The sequence below is a fragment of the Grus americana genome, chromosome 4, assembly GCF_028858705.1.
Source record: "Grus americana isolate bGruAme1 chromosome 4, bGruAme1.mat, whole genome shotgun sequence".
Lineage (NCBI taxonomy): Eukaryota > Metazoa > Chordata > Aves > Gruiformes > Gruidae > Grus > Grus americana.
The window spans coordinates 42,273,890-42,297,479 of record NC_072855.1 but is presented as its reverse complement, the minus strand read 5'-3'; the positions used below and the strand labels follow the sequence as shown (position 1 = coordinate 42,297,479).

The following is a 23,590-nucleotide window of genomic DNA, read 5'->3' as shown; positions in this document are numbered from 1 at the left end:
AGTTGTAGACTGCAGACTACTTTGAAACAATATTTTGGAAGTATATTTTATCAGATGTAGTATCTTGAAGTCAAAAAGAAGAGTTGTTTAAATGTGTAGTTTTCATACAGAAATTGTTTATGCAAATTGTTGATACAAAATCATTTATTATGCCATCAACTGCTGCGTTGTATATAGAGTATGTTCTTTTTCTGATTCCTGCTAATTGTGCAGATTTCATAATGATTTCAGTAGGTCATTTAAAATAATCTGCCAACTTCATCTGAAGACCAGAAAGGTCAGTGATATAATGGTTTCTGCATGTGGTCCTTAAAGGTGAGCTGCAAAGTTAAATTTAAAATTGTATGGGATCCAGAAGTCTTAAAATTGCAATGCCTCTGCTGTCCTGCTGACAAAGAATATTAAACAGATTTTTCAGTAGAACTTAAATGTTTGTAAGCATGGAATGTACACATTGATTTTACTTGAATATCTTCTTACCTCATATACTTACTTCCCTTAAGTTTTATCTTTGTTTGCATTGGGAGTTTTGCCTCTGTTGGTTCTATTCCTGAATTTAAAGTGCATTTATGTTTACTTTATACAGAAGCTCTTTTGTTTCAGGACTTACCAACAATATTATATGTCCTACATAAGAGGAGTTATGTAGATTGAAGCATTTTTTGATGCTTTTAGAGAACACAAAAATAGCTTAAAATTTAGAGTGTTTAAGTTCTAACACTTATGCTTGCTATTTATGACAATTCAATCATTAGATATTAATTCTCTTTCATAAGTTTCCCCATAATGATCTTGGCTATGTGGAGACAAATGTGTGAAATGAGTATTTAAAGACAAGGAAAATTAAAAAGATGTAGAAAATGAGTCAATAAGCTTCCTTGCAGGCAGAGTAAAAGAACAGGTCACAAAGCACTTCTTTCTTTCATATTCTTTCCTGGAATACCCCTGTGAGGATCATCATGCTACAGGTTACTTGTACCAGAATTGCATAAATATGGTTCCTGTAAGACAGATGTTTGAAATAGCTCAAATTAAGTGACAAAACAGATTTAGAATCATAGACCGGTTTGGGTTGGCAGGGACCTTAAAGATCCTCTAGTTCTGCGCCCCCTGCCATGGGCAGGGACACCCTCCATTAGACCAGGTTGCCCAAAGCCCCATCCAACCTGGCCTTGAACACTTCCAGGGAGGGGGCCTCCACAACTTCTCTGGGCAACCTGTTCCAGTGCCTCACCACCCTCACAGTAGAGAATTTCTTCCTTATATCTAATCTTAAAGCCATTACCCCTTGTCTTATCATTACATGCCCGTGTAAACAGTCCCTCTCCAGCTTTCTTGTAGGCCCCCTTCAGATACCGGTAAGCCACAGTTAGATCTCCACGGAGCCTTCTCTTCTCCAGGCTGAACAACCCCAACTCTCTCAGCCTGTCTTCATAGGAGGGGTGCTCCAGCCCTCTGATCATCTTTGTGGCCCTCCTCTGGACTTGCTCCAAGAGGTCCCTGTCTTTCTTGTACTGGCCTAGTACTTTCTAGTCTACGTAGTAGCAAAACATCAAGTGCTTAATTTCATATAAAATGTATGTCATCTTACAGCAGTAATTCTCCACCGCTTCACTATGGCTACACAAAAATGATATCATTGCATTTATACGTGTTTGAGCTTGACCCTTCCATAGAACGCTTACAGAAATTCAAGCCCTGAACTTCATGGCTTCCTTTGGATTCAAACTGAATTGTGTCATTTTAATTAACATTTGTAGTCTGTGATTTCCACATCTTAATGATAGATTAGCATACCAGCAGGGTGATAAAATAAGATTAAAAGGTAGACAAACTTCTGTTTTTATTAAGCCTTGATGTTACAGAAGTAGAAAGGAATTTGATCATGGAATGTTCCTAGGTTAAGGGTCTTTATAACAAACTTCCATGGTATTTCTTTTAAGTTATTCATTGCTTACCTCTGTATTTGGATGTATTAGCAACTCTAGATTATTGACTTGTTATGAGCCATTACAGCTTCATAGCTACAGAAAGCTCCAGTGCCATTGAAACCAAAAAAGGCAAGTTTCATTGCATACCTGAACGTTTCTACTAAAACCTTTTCCTTTATTTTTTAGCGAAAACGTTCTCCTTTGCTTTTTTTTTAAGCTCCAAAGGCATAAATAGGGCTTGAAGGACTGCATCATTAAAATTGAGAGTTGATTCGGCTTATAAATTCATAGTTATCTATTATAAATTAACATGTCCCCTAGGCTCAGTAGAAACCACTAACAACTTCGGTCTTGGAAAAGATACACAAAAGGAAAATTCCATAGTGGGTTGTTAGGTCTTTGTTTTTTAATGTCACTTTTTACTTTCTGATTAAAACTATTTGTATTACATGCAATCGCACGCCAGATTAAATGTTTATAATCTTATAAACTCATTCAGCCAAACTAATTGCAGTGAATAAACTCAGTATACTTGACCTGTCTTCTGGACCTGTGGGCATTTTGATGATTTGAGTCTGTATCACACTGCCTATTTGAAAATACAGGGGAAGCAGTGTTTGAGCTTGAAAGAGAATTGGCGGATAGCTGTTATTATTTCTGGATATCCCCTCTAAGTAACAGTAGTAGTAGCAGGTGCTAGTGAGCTCCAATGATCTTATTCCTAGAAGGGCCTACATTCATTGGGAAGAGCTGAAATACAGTCTCTGTGCTTTTGTTGGCCAGAAGCAGCCAAATACCAGTGTTTAATATTGTGATCTAGGTATTTCTTGCCTCAAATTTAGAAACAAGTAAACAAAAGCCTTCCCGTGGTGAGAAGTACAAGTAAACTTATAAAATAATCTGAAATCCAACTGAATATTAGATATTATGTGGAATAGACATTGCATGTTGTGAAAATTTTCACTAGTTTGAATTAATTTTTATTCCCAGTTGGAATTAGGAACCAATTTTTAATAATTTTTTTTTTCTGTTGAAGGGAGACCAACAGAGATTCTAGCATCCACTTCATAGGGTGAAGTCCATGACCCAAGAGGGGCCTAAGGCCTCAACTGGAAGGAGGCTACTGTGACTTTTGTGTGTGTGTGTGTGATATTTTGAAGACCAACATCTGTTATCTCTACTGAATATGTGAGAATTATCTGTTTCCTAGTTAGCTTTTTCAAGGTAATAATGTGCACTCCATGAATACATCCCTCTTTTTTTCCAGAGGGAATTGGAAGTCCCACAGCATAGTGGGGCTTGAGGGACTCCTTTAAAGCTCTGCCTTCAGAGAGCCATCAAGGAGGAAAGGCCATGTCAGGTTCTGTGGGGAGTACAGGGAGTAAGGGATAGCATTGACTTGGTAAGCAGGTATTGAGCAGGAGTTCCTTTGGTGCTATGTATTAATAGTAAACTAGGTGCTTCTTTGTATGGATGTATGAGTAGTTTTGTCTGGTGAGTCCTTTTATAGTACAGTAAATTATTTGTCAGATTGAATGGCTCTTATTCCTCATCCTGCCCTAGTAATATAGGCTGGAAGTGTTTTCAAAACAGACTGCACAGACTGGTTGGGAAACTATCAGTCAGCAGTAAGCATGCTGACAGGATTTTGAAAGCAGGTTTTGGTTTCATTTTTTACCAATCCTACTAAACAAAGGTCTCTGCAATATCGGACTGGGGTCTTCTCAAGACATAAGAGGTGGTAGGGAAGTGGGATTATCAGCTAGGAAAAAACTTGTAGAGACTCATAACAAATTTTAAGATTGCTATGAATGAAGCATGAATAGAAATGCGTGTGTAAGCACCAGAAGAAACAGCAGAGTGAGTGTTAAAAAATGGCCTGAAATGACAGCAAAGAACATCATTCCCAGTTGATCAAATGAAAGATTGCATTGCTTCTATAAAACCAAAATGACTGCACTTCAGTAAGAGCACAGCATCTTGTTAGTGGAAGACTATGCATTCTGACAGCAGAAGGGTGGGAACAAGGTTGTAGTACATACTATTTTTTTCTGTTAGCCCAAAAGAAAGAAATCTTACAGGAAAAGACTTCCCATAACAACTGTTAACTCTTAAAGAATATGGAAATCTGTTATTATTGCTAATCAAGAAGAAACCTAGAGAAAACACAAGGACTTGATAGCCAACATCCCTTGTTTTTGAAGTTGGATGCAAGTGATCTTGGCCAGACCACTAAACACATGTCTTGGTGCTTGTAAATACATGGGTGTGAGACTGTGTGTTTAAAATCAAGAGTGGATGAAATCTACAAGGGAATCACTGAGGAGGCAAAACCAAGTTACCTGGAGAGACTGTGAAGACTATTGCATCTTCTGTAAGGTTTTGCACTGAGTTTTGTTATACTAACTTCCTACACAGCTACCTAAAAATTATGAGGGAAGCATTTAATTTTAAGCATGCATAGCTGAGAAAAGCATACTGAAATTTCATCTCAAGAACAAATGGAAAGCTGAAAAAAAGTGTTAATTTGATGCACTTCCTTCTGCAGGCATGCTCTTACAGTAAAGAAAAAACCCACAAACTGTAACACCAACTCCATGTTGCACATGCAAATCACTGGAGCCAGGGAGGGCAAATACTATTCAGTTTTAGAATGCTCATTTTTCCAAACTTTTAATGTAAAATACTTTAATAAATACAACTAATATTGCAAAGCTTGGCGAAGCAAGTCTTTTGATCGCAAAACAGGATACATGACCTTGTCTCTCACCTGACTTTTCTGTTATGGGGTTGTATCTGATATTTCACTGACACGTCTCACAGGATACAGCAAGGCACTGCAGAAATAGACTGACTTACATATTCTGTGAATTAGTGAAGAACTTGTCTTACACTGACAAACATGAATACTGATGAAGAATAGGAAAGAAAATCAATTGACAAGAATGTAAAATAAAGTTCTGCTGGGCAGACTGTAGAGCAAGCTACATTGATGTAGCTGACCGCTCCAAGACAGGCAAAATGCATTTCAAATACTGGTTTGTATTTTATTTGACTGCTTTCTTGATTGTGACTCTTGACACTTCTCATGTGAGTATTTGAAGGTATTTCTAAATCCGTAACAAATTTTTGCTTTAAGATAAATTTCCTTTTACATAAGAATATTTTAAGTTTAATAATTTAAGGTGGCTTTTTACTCTAGTAAATTTAGGAAGATTCTTTCTTTTCCCTCCTTGAGTGAGCCAGGAAAGGATATGTTTTGAATGTTTGCAGTTAAACATTGAAATAATTTACGGGTCAAAGCTTATCAAGCAGATACAATACACATTTGTGAATAACTTTTGTTATCAAATTCTCCAACTAGTTTGCTGACAGAAGAAAATATTTTTATTTTAAATCATTTTGTTTTAACATCTGCTGTTAAATAATTGAGGTTAAATATAGGGTGCTCATAGCATCTTCATGCACAATTTATTTTGTTCTCAGGATAAACAGGAGCATCTATCCAGAGTGATACCAGTGGAAATGAAATGCAATTTGATTATACTCTGAAAATGCTTAATGACTGTGGAAGTGCTTATTGTGAATATCATAGAATATCAAGCTTAACTGTCGAGGTTACAATTTTGTAACTACTTCTTAGCTAGAACTGCATGTGTGCTCATCATGTACCCAAAATGAGCCTGTGTGGATGGTTCCTTTGTGGGAGCTGAAGACGCAGTTTCCTTTTCTCTTGTGGAAGTAGCTTGCAGCTGGGGAAGGTGCCATTAGTCCTTCATCCTCTATTTATTTCTCAAGGGTTTAGATTTGACCTTTTTTTTTTTTTTTCTTCTTCCAAGTATTCTTTGTACTTGAAGGTGATATCTTAGAGTTGCATTTTACAAAGGCAGTTTACATCAGGGACAAATCAACTTGCTGTGGAGTTAGCATTTATGGTGTAAGAACAGTAGATAACTTATGTAGCATTCTGATTTAGTGCCAAATAATTTGTTATCTATGTCTGTCTCAACAGTGACATCTTTGGTTGACTGTATATTAACATTAGCAAGCCCCTAATTGCTACTTATTCCTAAGCATGAGAGCACCCATTTCAGGAGTACTTCAAGGATGGTAAAGGAAACTGTTGGTGTTTAGTCCACATGTTAAAATGAAACTTGTACTGAATTGTCAGTATACTAAGTAATACATGTAGATTCTGCCACGTTGTATTACAAAAAAAGAAGTCATTATGTATTGTCACATTTCACGTGATTATCCTTCTACCTACTGTAGCATCAGCCCATTTCCTCTCTGCTGATGACTGGAAAATGATTGTCCAATCTCTAGAATTATTGTTGCCATTAACTCATGTTGTGAGAAATACAGATACTAGATGACACCTCTTAGAAAGGAAAGCTGCAAGCGGGTGTACTGAGTTTAGTTCAATTTTTACTTTCATAGAATCATAGAATGGTTTGGGTTGGAAGGGACCTCAAAGATCATCTAGTTCCAGCCCCCCTGCTGTGGGCAGGGACACCCTCCACTAGACCAGGTTGCCCAAAGCCCCATCCAACCTGGTCTTAAACACTTCCAGGGATGGGGCCTCCACAACCTCTCTGGGCAACCTGTTCCAGTGCCTCACCACTCTAACAGTAAAGAATTTCTTCCTAACATCTGATCTAAATCTACCCTCCTTGAGCTTGAACCCATTACCCCTTGTCCTGTCACTACACTCCCTGATAAACAGTCCCCCACCATCTTTCCTGTAGGCTCCCTTCAGGTACTGGTAAGCTGCAGTTAGATCTCCCCGGAGCTGCCTTTTCTCCAGGCTGAACAACCCCAACTCTCTCAGCCTGTCCTCATAGGAGAGGTGCTCCATCCCTCCAGTCAGCTTCCTGGCCCTCCTCTGGACTCGCTCCAACAGCTCCATGTCTCTCCTGTACTGGGGCCCTCAGAGCTGGACGCAGTACTCCAGGTGGGGTCTCACCAGAGCGGAGTAGAGGGGCAGCATCACCTCCCTTGACCTGCTGGTCACGCCTCTTTTGATGGAGTCCAGGACACGGTTGGCTTTCTGGGCTGCAAGCGCACACTGCCGGCTCATGTTGAGCTTCTCATCAATCAATACCCCCAAGTCCTTCTCCTCGGGGCTGCTTTCAATCCATTCCTCGCCCAGCCTGTAGTTGTGCTTGGGATTGCCCCCACTCACGTGCAGGACCTTGCACTTGGCCTTGTTGAAGTTCATGCGGTTCGCACAGGCCCACCTCTCCAGCCTGTCAAGGTCCCTCTGGATGGCATCCCTTCCCTCCAGCGTGTCGACCACACCACACAGCTTGGTGTTGTCTGCAAACTTGCTGAGGGTGCGCTCGATCCCACTGTCCATGTCGCCGACAAAGATGTTGAACAGTGTCGGTCCCAGTACCAACCCCTGAGGGATGCCACTCATCACCGTTCTCCACTTGGACATTGAGCCGTTGACCACAACTCTTTGAGTGTGACCATCCGGCCAATTCCTTATCCACCGCGTGGTCCATCCATTGAATCCATGTCTCTCCAATTCAGCGACAAGGATGTCATGCGGGACAAGAGTCAAATGCCTTGCACAAGTCCAGGTAGATGACGTCAGTTGCCCTTCCCTTATCCACAAATGCTGTAACCCCATCATAGAAGGCTACCAAGTTTGTCAGGCATGATTTGCCCTTAGTGAAGCCGTGTTGGCTGTCACCAGTCACTTCCTTGTTTTCCATGTGCCTGAGCATAGTCTCCAGGAGGGTCTGCTCCATGATCTTGCCAGGCACAGCGGTGAGACTGACCGGCCTGTAGTTCCCTGGGTCTTCCTTTTTACCCTTCTTAAAAATGGGGGTTATGTTCCCCCTGTTCCAGTTGGCGGGAACTTCGCCGGACTGCCAGGACTTCTCAAATATGATGGAGAGTGGCCTGGCTGCTTTATCCACCAGTTCCTTCAAGACCTGTGGATGCATCTCATCAGGTCCCATGGACTTGTGCACCTTCAGGTTCCTTAGATGTTCTCGAACCTGATCATCCCCCTCTGTGTCTTAATTCATGACTAAACTTGTGGGGAAAATTTTAATTAAAAAAAAAAAAAGGAAAATGGAAAATGTCAGACTAGATTCTTTTGGTCAATTGTAAGAAGTCTCATCTTGGATGCTTATAGAAGAATATCTTCAGCAGGAAGGTTGTCAGCCCTTTCTAGTTTGCTTATGTTCCTTGTAGCCTTGACTTTATGTTTTGCATAATGTATCTGTAGACATACTGATGTTCATACCTAACCTCTTTTTTTAATTTCACTTGGCTTGACTTTCAGTGTCTTGATAGCTTTTTGCCAGGTGGAAGGACCTGAGGTGCAACACCTCTGCACCATGCTGTCCTTGTTCAGCAGCAGGACAAACACCTCTGTACTGCACTCTAGTGTATGGTCTGGATATTTCCCCCACCCTACGCTTTATAAAGTCCTTCCAAAATTCTGATGACTTTTGGATGCCTATAGTCTTTTTCTCCCCTCCTTGGTTTTTGATACAAAATGACAAATACTAAAGCAAAATGTAATATTCTGCATTTTGCTTCCTCCTTTGAGAGTTGCCATACATTGAAAGGAGATTTTAGCGACTTTATGTTAATAACTGGAACTTCAAACTGCTTGTTTTCGGTTGTATGCTAACGCTTTCAGGAATCTAAAGCAGCTATTCAGAACTAGTCAATTGGAAGAATGGTTCTACATTTATCTGCTTAGTTTTGAGCTAATGTTTGCCTGTATTTAGGTGCTTAGAAGGATCTGACATCAGCTATTTCTTTGACTAGGGAATAGTGCCAGCTGTGCTACCATATGCTTTGCAGTGACGTTGAGCTGGGTTATGCAGAACATCTGCATGAGAACCCATATTACAAAAGGGGTGCAAAATCTGATAGAAGAGTGTAGCTTCTGATGCAGATAGATTTATGTGTGCCCGCAGTCTGTGTCAATCAGGCTCCTGTGTATGTTATCAAACTATGTCTATGTCTAGAATGTAAATAGCTGTTGAAAATTGAAACTAAATCCAAATTAATCCTGTCTTTTCTCTAGTGGACACCTCAAAATATACATTTCTGTGATGTAACCAATTTTTTTTTTTTCAGATAACAAAAAATGGGATTGCAAAAGAAAAAAACCTGAAGTTCTGTATCAGCAGAAAGTCTTTGTGCTCTGATAAGCAATGTAAACAGAAAATCAGTAACTTCGATATAAATATTTCAATCTTATGTGCAATTTCACAAAGTTTACACATATTTAAAGGAAAAGTCTTGTCCTCCTTTTTAAAAGGAATGCATTAACTATAAGTTGCTACCAAGAATTTGCTAGGGATACCTATTTTGCATTTCCATTTCAATAGTTGCCTTTTGCACAACAAATGTCAATTATAGCTATAACATAAAACAAGTTCTTGAACCTCGAACTTCATGATGCTAGTTTAATAATGGCTGTGAACTAGCTATCTTACCTATTGCTTACCTGTTCTTGTTTTTCTATTTTCTCTTTCCTGTTTTGAAGAATATGGAAAGGAAATCAGAAATGTTTCTTTGGTTTTGAATGCATATTTACTGGGAAAGCCTGCGATATCTTAGTACACAGATAATATATGCCTGCAAAATTGAGACTCTGCAATTTGGGGTGCTTGACATGGAACATATCATTAGCTTTAAGTAGTTTAAAGTGTTTTGTCCAGTACTTCGATTGTACAGGTAGCTAGTCTGATCATTTTTATTCAGCCAATGTTGTATGTTCAAATGCATACGTTTCGATATACATATGCTTTTTTTGTATGTAGTAGCAATTTTTATAAAAATATTGTTGTTCCCACTTGTCTGTATTGACCTGCTTGCTCTTTAAATTAGAATACTATTTCACATCCCAGTAACTTGTATTTGTAACATCTTTCACTTGACTTTCCTTGTCATTCAGCACCTTGCTGCCCTTCTGAAGAGCAGTAAATAAGAGGAAATGGTTGTCTATGAACCATCTAGATTTGGCTAGGCTCATCTCTTCTTCCTGGACTAGAAGGGTGAATGCAGTTCAGCAACCTACAAGCTTGGCAGATTGTAGTTCTCTTTAAAATGGCCACGTTTCCTTCCACAGACACTTCTGTTGAAAGGCAGTTACTATGCAAGTCCTCCTACAGATAACCCATAAAGCAAGACAGGTAATGTTTGCAAAATGCCGCCCTTGGAACTGAGAAGCTGTTGATGGAACCGTGGTGGCAGAGACAGGCTTAACTCAGTTTATGTGCACTTTTGGCTACTTCACAAAGTAGGTAAACTGCCAATAGAAAACAGAGCACTATTACCTAACCAGCTTTAATTTCTTTGTAAGGATAGAGCATAACAATATTTTTCTGCCTCCACCAAGTCAAGGGTCCCAGTGCTTGGAATTGTATAAATATATAATAAGCAATTAAGTGTAACTTTATCCCCCACGTGCATGGATCACTGTAACAAGTAGTAAGAAATCAATATTAATAATATCTATTATAGGAGTAGGCAGGGGCAAAGGGAAAAGGAAAGAATGGTAAGTTTTGTGTCAATTTACTACATGCTTAAAATAAGATGTCTTCCATTTAAAATGAGGAGTTGGCATTTTCAGTGGTATCCAAAGGGGAGGCTGTCAATGAACTTTGGGAAACGCAGATGCTCTGTCTGTGTCCCCAGAGTTCTAACTGGCATGTGGCAATGGGATGTTACTTCTGCCGCTGCGTAGGCCTGATGATCTGCTGAGTCCCTGGTATACCGATCTGTGTAGCAAAGATCTATGAAGACATTAAGGACTTGGCAGCATTGTATGTATCTTAGCAATACAACAAGCCTTGATTTGCCAACAGGTATTGCTGCATGAGTTCATTCACTGAATGCAGAAACAAAAGCCAGCTTTTCAGTGAGCGAGAGGGGAAAGAGAACTTCTTGCCAGCTTCATTACTCATTAGTCCTCTTAACCTAGCTTAACCCTTTTGTGCACAGTGAAGCTGTGAGGGAGCAAGGAGTGTTCGAATGCTTTGTGGATGTTTTCTGCATTTGTTCATCAGCTGCTGTAGAGCAGCTGGCCATGCTGCAAGAGTGAAGCTTTAAGAATGTGTTTCCAGATCTGCTTGGGCAGTTTGCCCTCCGGTTTGTGAAGCTATTGTTGAAGGTATGCAAAGATCACAGATACTGCACTGGAGAGCAGCAGGATATCTGCTTAAGACATTTGGGATAGTGTATACATGGAGTATCCATTTTTCACCATAAATCCTGTTTGCCATGCAGTTAGCTCAGAGCTTGCATTGCAGGATAACGTGAAATGTGATCAGGTTCTACCGTGAAACACACATGCCGTCTCTCAGCTTTTATTTTCGTCTACTGGTTACTGGTGCTCATACCATACTGAGATATTTTTGTATATGCACAGGGTGCAAGTACCCTGTTGAATAATATTGAACTGAAGGAAAACAACATGTTGATAGCACTTCATCTCCAAATGCAAGCTGAAGGAATATTAAGTATGTAGGATAGACAGTTAAAGAGCAGACTGTGGCCTCCAGGAGGGTACCTCTATTCTTTCTGCACAGTTCTCAGGCTTTGTGCCCTGGCTGCCAGTAGTGCTGTAACTCACCCCCTGGCTATCTACCAGGGCCAAGGAGCAATCTTTAGGTAGATAGCATTACCTACACTTTACTTAAGCCCACCCAAGTGTGGAAGCACCTCGCTGGGGAGTGGATGTGAGCAGGCAAGAAGGGCTCTGGGCTCTCTTTTAAGGGGCTATAGCTTCTCCCAGGAAGAGGAAGCAGAGACAGGGGTGGAGGTTAAGATAAGTGCTGCAGGCATAACAGTGCACCAGAGGTATGGCATCTCAGCTGCTTCCATCTAATGACCTCCTTGCTATGTCTATGACTGATTTATAAGAAGCGGCCTTCTGTGAAGATGACTATCCTCAGTTAAAAGCTTCAGATTAAAATACTGTATGTATTAATTGCCCAGACACATGTACATTACAACTTTGCCTAATCTTTTCCAGGTATCCTGAAACTTCCTTCTGTGTAAAACTTTGGAAATTCAGCTTTGTCATAGAGACACTTTACATGGAATGAAGTTAGGAAAGCTTATCTCTTAAAACCCTAAAACTTGTAACAAAGATGTGGCACTGTTCCTGTTTCACTGATTTTGTTTGTTCTTTCATCTTGCCACCACCAAATATAAACACAAAACTCAAGTGAAAAGCCTGAGTTAAAAGAGCCTGGAATTTCAGACGACTAGTAGAAAAAAACACCCCTATGTATGCTAGCTCACCATGAGAACAGCACTGGAAGTGTGTCAGCAGCAGAGGGATAGACGGCCTTTTTCTGTAGAAGCCGTGATCTTAGAGAATCCCAACTGTACATGAAAGTTTGCCTTCTGGATGTATCTCCACAGCATTTGAAAGTGATCTGCTTTGTGTGGCCACACTCCAGTCCTGCTTGCCCTTCAGCTGAATATTTCTGTCTCTGGCATAATAATTGTTGAACTGGAGGCCGGTTTGAAACAGAATTTATCATAAGTAGAGATTTCAAAGCTAACTACTTAAAGGTTCTGTTAAAATAAGAAACAAAACTTAATACACCTGTGGAGCTTAAGGCTTCTTTTTGGGTGCAAATCATTATGCAAAATTATTATTTTGTTTGCCCAGCTGCCTGTTGAGTCAGCTTGTACATACCAGAGTAGAAGTATCGATGTCAACATGGCATATAATGTTTGGTAGCTAGGGGGCATAGAAGGGATTGCAAGGTGCAGATTTGAGGGTTGATGTTGATGCTGTTATGGGGAAGAGAATGTGATTTGTGTTAACAGCTTTGTAAAATGTTAAGGTGGAGAAAACATAAATCATGCATATCTGCAAGAAATCATCCCTGAAGAATAACCTGAATATCATTGCTTGTAAAATTAAAAAGTCGTAGTTATTAAGTTGATTGGATAGACGTAAGAAATCACTCCTTGAATTGGTCCAAACTAACTGGTAATGTTTAGGGAACATTTATAAAATAGTGCTCTGTGCCACTGCAGGAGAAGTGAGCCTGAGGGAAAACTATATCCAGAATTTGGGATAATTTAGCTTTGCAAAGGGGCACAAACTTCAAATGTGGGAGGTCTGAAAAGAAAGAAAAATCCAGCTATTAGTAACTTGGGGGTAGAGGTAATACTTTATAAGCATAAATGTGGTTACAATTACTGCTAACTGTATGCTGATGTTCCTTGGAAAAAGCAATATGCAGTTGAAGAGGGGCAGTTCAGATATGTGCATCTTAAACAGCAAATCAGTGGTTCTTTGAGATAGTGGATTGGAAACCAGGTATAACTTTTAAATGGTGAAAATTACCTGCTATAAAAAAAATAGCTGTTTTGGAAGTTATATGCAAGAAGCAACTAGATTCCCTAATACTCCCAGTCAAAGCTGGGAAGATCAGTAATTAAAGGAAAAAGGTTGGGGCATGTACATTGGAATTTTTTTTTTTTTTTTAAAAATCAACAAACAAAAACACCCCACAGGAATACTGCATATTTCTTCTTAAATTGTTTGTTATGTGTTTTAATAAACAGCCTGATATTTAACAAATAGCCTGATTTTCCAAAATGGCTGAATATCTTAAATATTTCAAAAATACTGTTTTGATGAGCAGAACTTGCTGGGTACTTGGTAACATAAAAGATCTGAAGGTCTACAGAAAAACCTAGATTTTAAAATCCCATTAAAGACAGAAAAAAAAAAAATCTTGATTATAGCTTTGGTTACTATTGGCTAGAAACACTACCAAATCCATATATCAGCATTCACATACACCCCATCTTCTACATTAGAAGGGGAATAGTATTGTGTGTTAAGCATGACTTTTTCTGGGGTTTTTTCATTTTATATTTTAATCTACCTATGAGCTCATTTCCTGAACTGATTTTCCTCTGTACTCAGGAACAGAAATATGTGGTTTACCTCAAGTTACTTTTGAAGAATTACTGCTGTACAGTTAATCTGCCTGAATAGCATTTTTAAGATTTTTTTCAAATCATGAAAGGGGATTTGTCCCAGAAGTAGGTGAAGCAGGCAGCCTGGTAAAACTCAGCCTTCACTCCACAGCTATCCAAACAGCCAAAGCAGGCTTGATTCTATATAAAAAGCATTGATTGATGTTCAAGGGAGGCCTGTTCCAGGCAATGCGTGAACTGGGACCCCCTTATGGTCCAGTCAGCAGTCTCTGCTAGGTGATCTGTTGGGAAGTTTTCCCCCACCCGAAGTAATCCTCAGTGTTTGTGCTAAAATATCTTTTCTGGAAATCATTCTTACGGACATTGCATAGTTTATTTTAAAAACTCTAAAGTGAAAGAGTATGGAAAGAATATGTAAATGAATGAGATTTCATTAAAAAAATAATTAAGAATTAGATACACTTTTGACAGATTATTTAAATGTAATTTTAATTTCATTTTCTGCTGATAACACTACTCCCTTTATGACAAATGTTAATTCCAAAAGTATTTCTAGTCCTTACTCTCTATATACAAATGTAATTTATTTTTTTCTGTTTAATTGATAAGGAAAATATTTTAACCTTCCAGAAAAATATAATTTTTTAATATATAGTATCTCTCAAAATTTAATGTTGCAAAAGTTTGAAAAGGAAAACTGTTGCCACTTTTGTAACTTGCTAATAAAAGAAAATACCAATAGTGATAGAAAGAGATCTTTTTTTTAGTAATGAGACATACATATTGTTTATGTCATTGCAGATGGACATGGATTTTTGGCTTATTTAAATGCTACTCTTGTCTAACATAAAACATTTGTGCAAACAGTTTACATTTTCTGTTAGTAGTAAACAAAGGAACCATAGGGTTTTTCTTTTTAAAAAAAACCCCAAAGTCTTAATATCATGGCTATAGGAGCTTCTCAAGTACTGATTAATTTAACATCAGAAACCAATACGAAGCTTTGTTTCTTCAATTTAGCTACTTCCTTTATGAGAATATATAAATGCTGGCTAACCATCAACTCTGCTGAATGCTTCTACTGCTTAGTAAATACATCTTGAAAAAATGCAGCATTTTTCACTCAGTTTAAACTAATCTCTGTGTTTCATTAAAAGGAGGTTGTTCTTCCCATTTTAAAGCTTTGTGGTTTCTGGTTCTCAACCTGCTGCTTGCTGAGGATTTATTGTATGGTGAGAAGGGCAGGATGGTTATAGTTTTGCATGATTTCGTTGTAAAAAATACAACTTATTTTTTAATAACTGTTGTATGATTTCAGGGGATGACAATTGCCTTGCTGTCAGTTAAAAACTTGATCAGAGTTCAAGAACTGAACCTTTAGGACATGAGAAAAAATAGGGGCTTTCCTTCCCAGCTTAGGTATACTTTATTTAATTCTATTTTTTTTTGCAAAATACTTGTTTTAATCTTAAAATATACTTTCATTGAAATGGAAATGCAGCAGTAGCTGGATCGCTTCATTTAATACTCTTTTCACTAATAGAGGTTGCAAAAATGTATTCTTTGGAAGCTCAACTAGAACAGTATAAGGCTATGAGTATACTTTTAAAAAGCACTGTGGTTTTAAAAACAAACCAACAAACAAAAAACGCCACCCTCAAAATACCTGTATGAGATTATGTGGTGGGCGGAAGGGTATGGGCCCCACAAACTTCTTGTTGTATTGCTATGTTTTATTATTAAGCTCCTGATGGTTATTAGATCATGGCATTGTTCATGTTAAAAAAATGTGTAAACTAAGCTAAGAACTAATATAAATGGTTCTCCTTCACAGACTGTTCTTCACGGATTCTTAAAATTGCAAATGAAATAAGAAAAGAGTACATTACACAGGTTTCAGTGCTTATTCTGTTACTTTATTGAAACCATGTTCTCTAAACTGAAGGAAATTTTTTTATGAGCTGCTTCTATCATTACTCTTTGACTTCTTGTTTCTTAGCTAAAATGGATTTGGTGGTTAGGTGGTAGCAGTGTCATCTGCTGACATCCTGGACATCAGTTTGCATAGGGAAGGATGTACTGGTAATGCTGGAAGCTCTGTTTTAAGAACTAATAGCAGGTTCTCTGCTTTTTCAGAACACTAGAGCTGTGTTGGTATTGGAGTCTGGTCAGTTGTCCCAACCTCTTGCCTTCTTTGCTTGGAAAGAAAGGCTGCTAAATGTCTGTGGTTCCAGTTTCTTTAGTAATGTGACCATGGAAGTTTTATGCTGTGTTCGAGCTACATTTGGTTCTGGTATTCCTCATAGAATTTCTGTAGTAAACATTAGCAGGTAATGGCATGAAATAAAATTTAAAAAAAATAAAAAATCATTTAAAAAGAGAGAATGGGATGGAACTAGGGAGCATTCAAACTGAAAATAACAAGAGTTGCAACAATTTTTAGGTGTAGTTTGGTTTTTGTTACAATGCAAACTGACACCTTTCTCTAGCCCTATACTGGATTTATACTCCTTTCATAAGAAATTATAATTTTCTTTAATAGCTTTCAAAGCATTCACTTACTTATGAATGTTCAGTTTTGAAGATTATGTGCACTATCCAGAAAGAAGTACTTGGATTTTTACTTTCTGAGAGAATGTAATGGAAAATCATTACCTGTTTCCACACACTAGGTTTGTACGTTCTCTCAACATGAGAATGAAGGTGAACTAAAACTGCAGTTAAATAGATGCATCAGAGAAGGCATGAGATTCTCAGACTCATTGGCAATTAAGAAGAGCAATTCCCATGAGCTATAGCTTCAAGCAGAATATCCCCAGTGTATGAATCATATGGACAATGCATGAATTAAACAAGTGTATAAGTTTTAGAAATGTTTGGTTCCCCTCATCTCCACCCTGCCATTATCCTAGTTCATTCATCCTTTTAAGGTGCTTTTACATTTAATCGCTCAGCAATTTAAATGGAACCTATTTCAGGGCTGATTATTATATACTTATCCTGAGATTAGAATGGATTCAATAAATAAACAAAAGAAGTAGATGATTCTTTAGCTCTGTGAACAAATACTTCAGCCATCTGACTTGCTTGGGCTTGGGATGCCTGCCTGTATACCCCCTAAAAATAAACAATTTTTTATTGAAATAAAATCTAGCAGCTGATTTGGAAAGTAATAGTTAGTAAAATGGTTCTTGGGCTTTTCGATCTTTGGCGAATTCCTGTTGGCATCTAAATGAGAGATGCATATTCTACAAGATTCCTACATTCCTCTAGTTCTCTGGAATACAATTCGTGTGGTTTGACTGACTTTCAGGCTTAAGTGCAGATGATGAGGATTTTTATTTGTGTAATTGTAACAAATAAGTATTTCTATCAGTTTATATTATGATACAGCTATAAAACTTTTGGAAAACCAAACTTAGCTGAATGCATACTGTCAGTATGATACAAATACTAATCTTGAGGGCAATCTTGACGCAGTACCTTGTAGGTACTGTTCATTTTAACAGATACTGGGTTTGAAAAGCCTGAGATTTCTTTGGAACTTCTGTTTAGGTATGATATTAATTCTGACCTTGGGTTGCGTGGAAGAGATCTTGTTAATTAACTTGTTCTGAGATATCTGAACACATTCCTTTATATATACAGCTTATATGGCTGTTTGTAATACCTTTTGCATCTCTACTGCTTACGTGTCAGTGAATTAGCAATGTTTGTAAATAGAAACACTAGAGACCCCAAAGACAGAATTATGTATATTCTTTTTTCTTTCAGGTAAAGTTTTCATGCAATGAAAGCATTATGAAAATTTTAATTTCCTTTGATTGAGATCATATTTTCTGTAAAAGTTTATTAAATTGGGGGGGTGGGTGTTCTATATCTTATAAATAAATACTAATTTACATTATTCCTCTAAGAGCCAGAGAAGAGTTTGGAACTATATAGTCTTTTAAAAAAGTCAAAATGTTCTTTAGGCCATTTTGAGAGTGAAATTTTGACATTAAATAATTTTAGAACATGCAAATACTTCACACATTACCTTTACAGAGAAAAAGCTCCTCTCTAAACCTATGCCATAGAAACACTTCCACTTTTTAAAAGAATACAAGTCTTTAGGAGCAGTGGAGGGTGTGAAGGCGATCAGGAAAGAGCATGCTTTGGGTCTGTAGTCATAGAAACCATGGAGAGGCTGTATGGCTAGAAAAAGCAACACCTTTAAATGTTTTCCTAATCAAAGATAAACTCAGCATGGGTCATTATTTGAACAATTAGAGTATGTAGATACTAAAAGGAAAATGTTTGAATTAGGAAAATACAGGCTGTCTGACCTTAGTGTTCTTCTTTCTTGCATTTTTCACCAGTCTTGTTTCTTTTATTAGATTATAGCCCTTTTCTTGCAAGTGAAGCCTACCTCCAAACACTGGGTGACCTTTACTGCTGAATGCCAAATTTACATAGGCTATATTGGGAACACATTTGTCTGTACAGAGTACAAGACACTGAAGTTGTTAAATGTGGCCCGATTTACCGGAGCTTGTGTCTAGTAAGTGCTCAAAAGAAGTGAGTAAAATTTTGTTTCCTCTTAATACATGGCTATTATTATCTTAGATTATTATTCTCAGGAGGGGGAAAAAAAAAAAAAAGGAATATAACTGCTTCTTCATGCAAACAGTCCAGGAGGGTCTGCCATAACCTCTCTGGGCCTTACCATATGAGAAAATCTTACTTTTTAGAAGTTACTACCAGTAGTCAACTCTGCCATTGCTTAGAACTCTTTGAACATCCTTAAGGAGTCTTTTAAATCTGTATTATTTTTTGCTAATTATAATTTATGATGCATTTATCTAATTTATGACGGCTATATCTTACCAGGCAGAGTGTGTGTGATGAGAATGAGCTTTCAGTGAAAGAAACTATCATATATATATTTTATTTTCCTGCCTTACTTAGCTAGAAATAAGAACAGTTGGAAAACAAACTGAATTCTGATAAATGTTCATCAGAATTTGAAACTTGCAACTGAAATGTTCGTAAGTAGAAAATAAGACGTTACTTGGAGCAGATCAGCTGCAAATTAGCAAATGTACAGTTGTTGTAATTTTCCTAAATGTGGCAGGATTACATTCTATTTGAGTTAAATAACAAGAATATTAGTGTAGTAATGGTTCATACAACTAAGACCCCTGAAAAATTCAATCTTTTAGTTCACTTATTACGCAAAAATAATTCCGGGTATGTTTTTGTGCCATTTGTCTTTGTCGTCTGTGTAGACATCGGAGAATAACAGGAATGTAATATCTATGCTAGTAACGATTCGTTTGATGAATAAATGTTGTGGAATACCAGGTACCAAACTACACAACCTTACTTTATCATATCTTATTTGAGTTTTTGTTTGTTTGGGTTTCAAATTCTCCTGAAAGCAGCATCATGGTTTTGGGTCTGGTTATGACAGCAGTGCTCAGACAGAAGAAAGCAGGTGATAGCTCCCCATTACTTTTTTGTTTGTTCGCTTTTTTGTGTTTGTGTTGTAATTTTGTATTTTTGCTGAATTCATATTCTTTCAGGCCTGTGCTTTTCCATAATAGCAAAACAATTTCAAATGTCTGGACCAAGACTGGGTTTTGAACTAACCTCTTTCTTCTGGAGACTCAGTTGCAAACGGAACTGAATGTGGATTTATTGTTGTCCATTTGAAGCATATGTTTTTCAAGTTAGAACTGTAATTAGCCAATTAAGCAAATTCAGTACAGCTGACGTTCAAGATGGGATGAGGTGTGGACTAAAAGCCCTCAGGTAATCTTATCTGTTCTTGATCTTTTCTTGCATGTGAAATTTGTCAGGTTCAATTTGGGTTGGCAAACCTCAAGACAGCAAAAGAAGCCAAGCTCTGTAATGCTACCAAAGAGTGAAGTACCAGCAGAAAAGTACATCACAGTAGGGCTCAGTGAACTTCCTGATACAAAACTTGGATTTAGTGTAGCTTTTTATGGCCTTACAATATATTGCAATTCAGTCTCTAGTGAATATGCAGGAAGGCAAACTTAAATCATCATAACTTCCTTTCATTCCAGATGGTTTCTATAGGCTTCTGAGATTTACCTTCATCATAGACTGTATTTGTAGTTTTCAAATTGATCATAACAATTCTTTTTGCTACTATCTTTGAAAGAGCTCTGTAATTTCTTTAATGTAATGGGAATGTAGGGAAGTGTATTATATCGGCTCTATAAAATTTAAGCTCCTATCTAAAGTGCCATTAGTATTACTAAAGGATTAAAAAAAAGGTAGGTCCAGAAAAAGTATTGACCCTGGGTATGGAAATCACTAGGTTTGATCTACGCTGTCTCCTGTACTGAGGAACAAAGTCTTGTGTAAACAGGTGGCTGGTTTATGCTATCGTTGTTGAAAGTGGCACACTGGAGTCTAATTTTGAAGTCATTTTCTCCCTTCTTTCCTTCTTTTATTTCTGATGTGAGAATTGTTATTTTAGAACTATTCATTGTGGAAATTGACCAGTTTTGCTTTTCTAAAATACTAAAATATTTCTAAAATAAAGTACTAGGTCAAATACCTGACAATCTTGGGCTAAACTATTCTACATGACATGAAATGAAATCCAAAATTGCTTTGACCTTTCTTTATATTGTCATGTTTTAATTAAACCTTTCAAAAAGTAATACTACTGTCTGTGAAGTACTACTCACGGAGAGTAGTGTGATAAAAGTATAAATTGTATTGTGATAGCTTGTAATATTTTGAGGGCACTTGCTTGAGATCGAAGACCTACTGGATACAGTAAAAATTCTCCAGAAATTTTAACTAATCACAGAAACTGCTTCTGAGTGTATATGTAGTTTTAGTGGTCCTCAAATTTATTTGACAGAGTCTAGATTAAATAAAAGTAATTAAAAAAATGAGGCTATCACTAATGATTTATTATTTTTCTTTGAATTTGTTATTCACTTATCAATGACCATTTTCAAGATTTTAAAAAGCCCACATTTATTGGAACCAATACGCTAAAGCTTTTTGTAAAAAAGTGACAATAGCTTTCTGATTATCCAGGAAAGAAGCCTTAACTTTTTTTTTGTTCTATGGGATTTTCTTGTTTGTGTTGTGGGTGTTGATTTCCTTTTTGACAGAGAGTACTCTTCTGAATGTGGAATTTATTTACGAAAATTTCTGGAAAAGTATGGCGAAGCTAGCAGAGATTTTTATATCCTTATTTCTGCATTATATTGTAAACTTGCAACATTTGCTATTTTAAAAATCAACATTAAGCAGTATCTAGAAATACCTAGGACTGGAATTTATGAACTTCTGGAAAGGCAAATGTGATGCTATTTTTTCTGACACATAGTAAGCTTCATAGTAGCTTCTGTTTTTTCTCTCCCGTTTGCAAGCACATGCACACAGTGTGAAATGCACTCTGGCTTCAGTGTTATCAAGTAGATTGCTACTAAATCATGCGTTTTGTGACGTGTCCTTGTAAGTGTAGAGCTCCTCAGTTACAGTTTAATAGCGCAATCAAATGAGCTGCAAGTCACATTGGAATTTTTTCTCTACCTGCTCTTGAGATCAGAATCTTAGGGGAGAGACACCCTCAGTACATGTGATAAGAGGGGAGAATGAGGGGAGATGGATCGCTACATTACTTCCTTCATGTTATTTTTGGATATGACTAGCATTCCTCCTCTTACACACACCCTCTTTTTTCCCCAGCCCCCATCTCTTACATGCATTACAAGCTCATACAAACACTCTCACGTACTCTGAAGTAAAAGCAAGAGCAACAGTTGGACTGAAGCCAGAGGACTTAAACTCCGCTTCCTCATTGCCAGCAGGCTTTGTTCTTTGGAATCAGCCAGAACTAGGGAGAACGTCTTCATTGCTGATCGTGAGTGGTTGGAATTTGGCAACTCTGCTGTCTATTAATTTTTTCTGTGCTCTTCTGCAAACTAGGCTGAATTTAGAGCAGCAAAGCTAAGAGCCGGGAATAATCAAGAAATAAAGGATCCAGAGACCATCAGCTATCAGCTTCTTTGTGGGGGGTGGGGGTCCCTCTGTTCCACAACGGTAAGTGCTAGCATTAAATGTGTATAAAGATGCAAGAAACAAATAAGGTGTTTTAGCTGTTTTACTACAATAGAGGAGGGGGAAAAAAGTACGTGAGTGAATCATACAGCGTGTGCTCAGTTATAGTGCTCTCGGAACAGTGCCTAGCAGTAAAATGTTCCTCGTTTCTCCCTTTCCAAAAAGCACTATAAGAATGTATGTATTTTAATAAAATTCCTAAGTACCTGTACAATTCCAGACAGCTTTCCAAATGGCTTCACTATTGGGTTTTCTGCAAATTTGTTGTTTGGGGGTTTTTTGAACCATGTATAGTATAGACTAATTTTTACTAGTGGAGTAACTAATTTGTTTTAAGAGCAAGAGCTGAACCTGGGAAGTAAAGATCTTCCATCACAGAGGATACAAATAGAACTAAAGTTTAGGAGGATGGGGGAGTGAAAAGGGATGAAGTGCTTCCAAAGACTGCTTAGGTTATAGGAACTAAAAATAAACTTATTTTAAATGATTGGCATTCATTCATTCAGAGCACACACACCCCTCCTCCCCTCCCTGGCAAGTGAATCTGTTTTTAAAATCAAAAAGCTTTGAGGGTCTACTGTTCTAGGGCATGCAAATGAAAGCTAATGTACAGTGGAAAAGAGTGTATGCTTGAATAAATGACTCTGAGAGGACAGGAATTGCAAAAAGAAACTTGGTTTTCTTCCAGTAAGCAAAATGATTTAGCTGTTCTTGCTTTATAGAAATGTTAACACTGCCACCTTTTAGGTTTGCTAGCAGAATGGATTGCTTTGTTACAAGGACCTTTTTTTACATCTCCTTCAGGTGTCTTGTCTTCAGGGAAAGTTTTATAATGGTCAGCACAGCGGCAAGTTAATCCGAATGCCTTGCTTTCAGAAATGCCAGCTAGCTGTCAAAGGAAATTCAGTGTAGGGACCCATTTGTTTTAAAGCTACTGATAAGTCCTGCTATCAGCATGCTATTATGTCTTGCTGCGTGGGCTATCCTTATAAAGTGATAAATAAGAAACCCTTGAAATCCAAAAGCTGAACTGTGTAATGAATTTGACAAAGGGGGAAAGAACAGGTGATTGAATGCACTTATGTACTTTAAAAAAAAAATAACAAAAAAACCCCCACAACAAACCAACAAAAAACATTACTGGGACAATAGACCTGAAAAAAAGAAAGCTTTCCTGTCCCTTCCCTTAACTCTGGCTCCATCAGCTACTTCAAGTAGTTATTCCAATATTTTGTGTTGACAAGGTGAGCGGTCCCTTCCCCTTACCCCCTTATTAACTGCTGGTTATCGGTGATTTGTGAAGGTGAATCTAGTCACATGAAAAATATGCTGAATGTGCAAATGGATGATTGTGCAAAGTATAGCAGGCATAGTCAATTAACTGTTTGTTTGAGGTCTGTAAATTTGTTTTTTCTAATTCAAGAACTCGTAACCATTCAGTAACTCTCCCATTCTGACTTTCACCCTTCATTTAGAAGAACACTTTGCTCAGTACAGTAATTGGTAAAAACGATCTGCTAAATTCTGTTAGAATGGCATGACTGCAAAACAGTTCTTAGCAGGATAGTGTGCAATATGTTAGGATGTTGGAGATGTTTAGTACACATTTT

The 23,590-nt window shown here is 37.7% G+C and overlaps 1 protein-coding gene across 5 annotated transcripts in view; it reads left to right on the top strand.

Annotated features, from left to right (window-relative positions):
• PALLD (palladin, cytoskeletal associated protein) overlaps positions 1-23,590 on the top strand; it is a 204,749-nt gene that overhangs the window by 29,103 nt on the left and 152,056 nt on the right. The window contains exon 1 of one of the 5 annotated variants that reach the window (XM_054824614.1): positions 19,639-19,679. The exons of 3 other annotated variants lie outside the window; for them this stretch is intronic. In XM_054824614.1, coding sequence (XP_054680589.1) covers positions 19,654-19,679 — 26 coding nt within the window. In that variant the 5' untranslated portion in view covers positions 19,639-19,653. Of the gene's footprint in view, positions 1-19,638; positions 19,680-21,567; positions 21,963-23,590 lie in introns of those variants that run through there. One more of the 5 variants, XM_054824615.1, reaches the window with a different exon arrangement.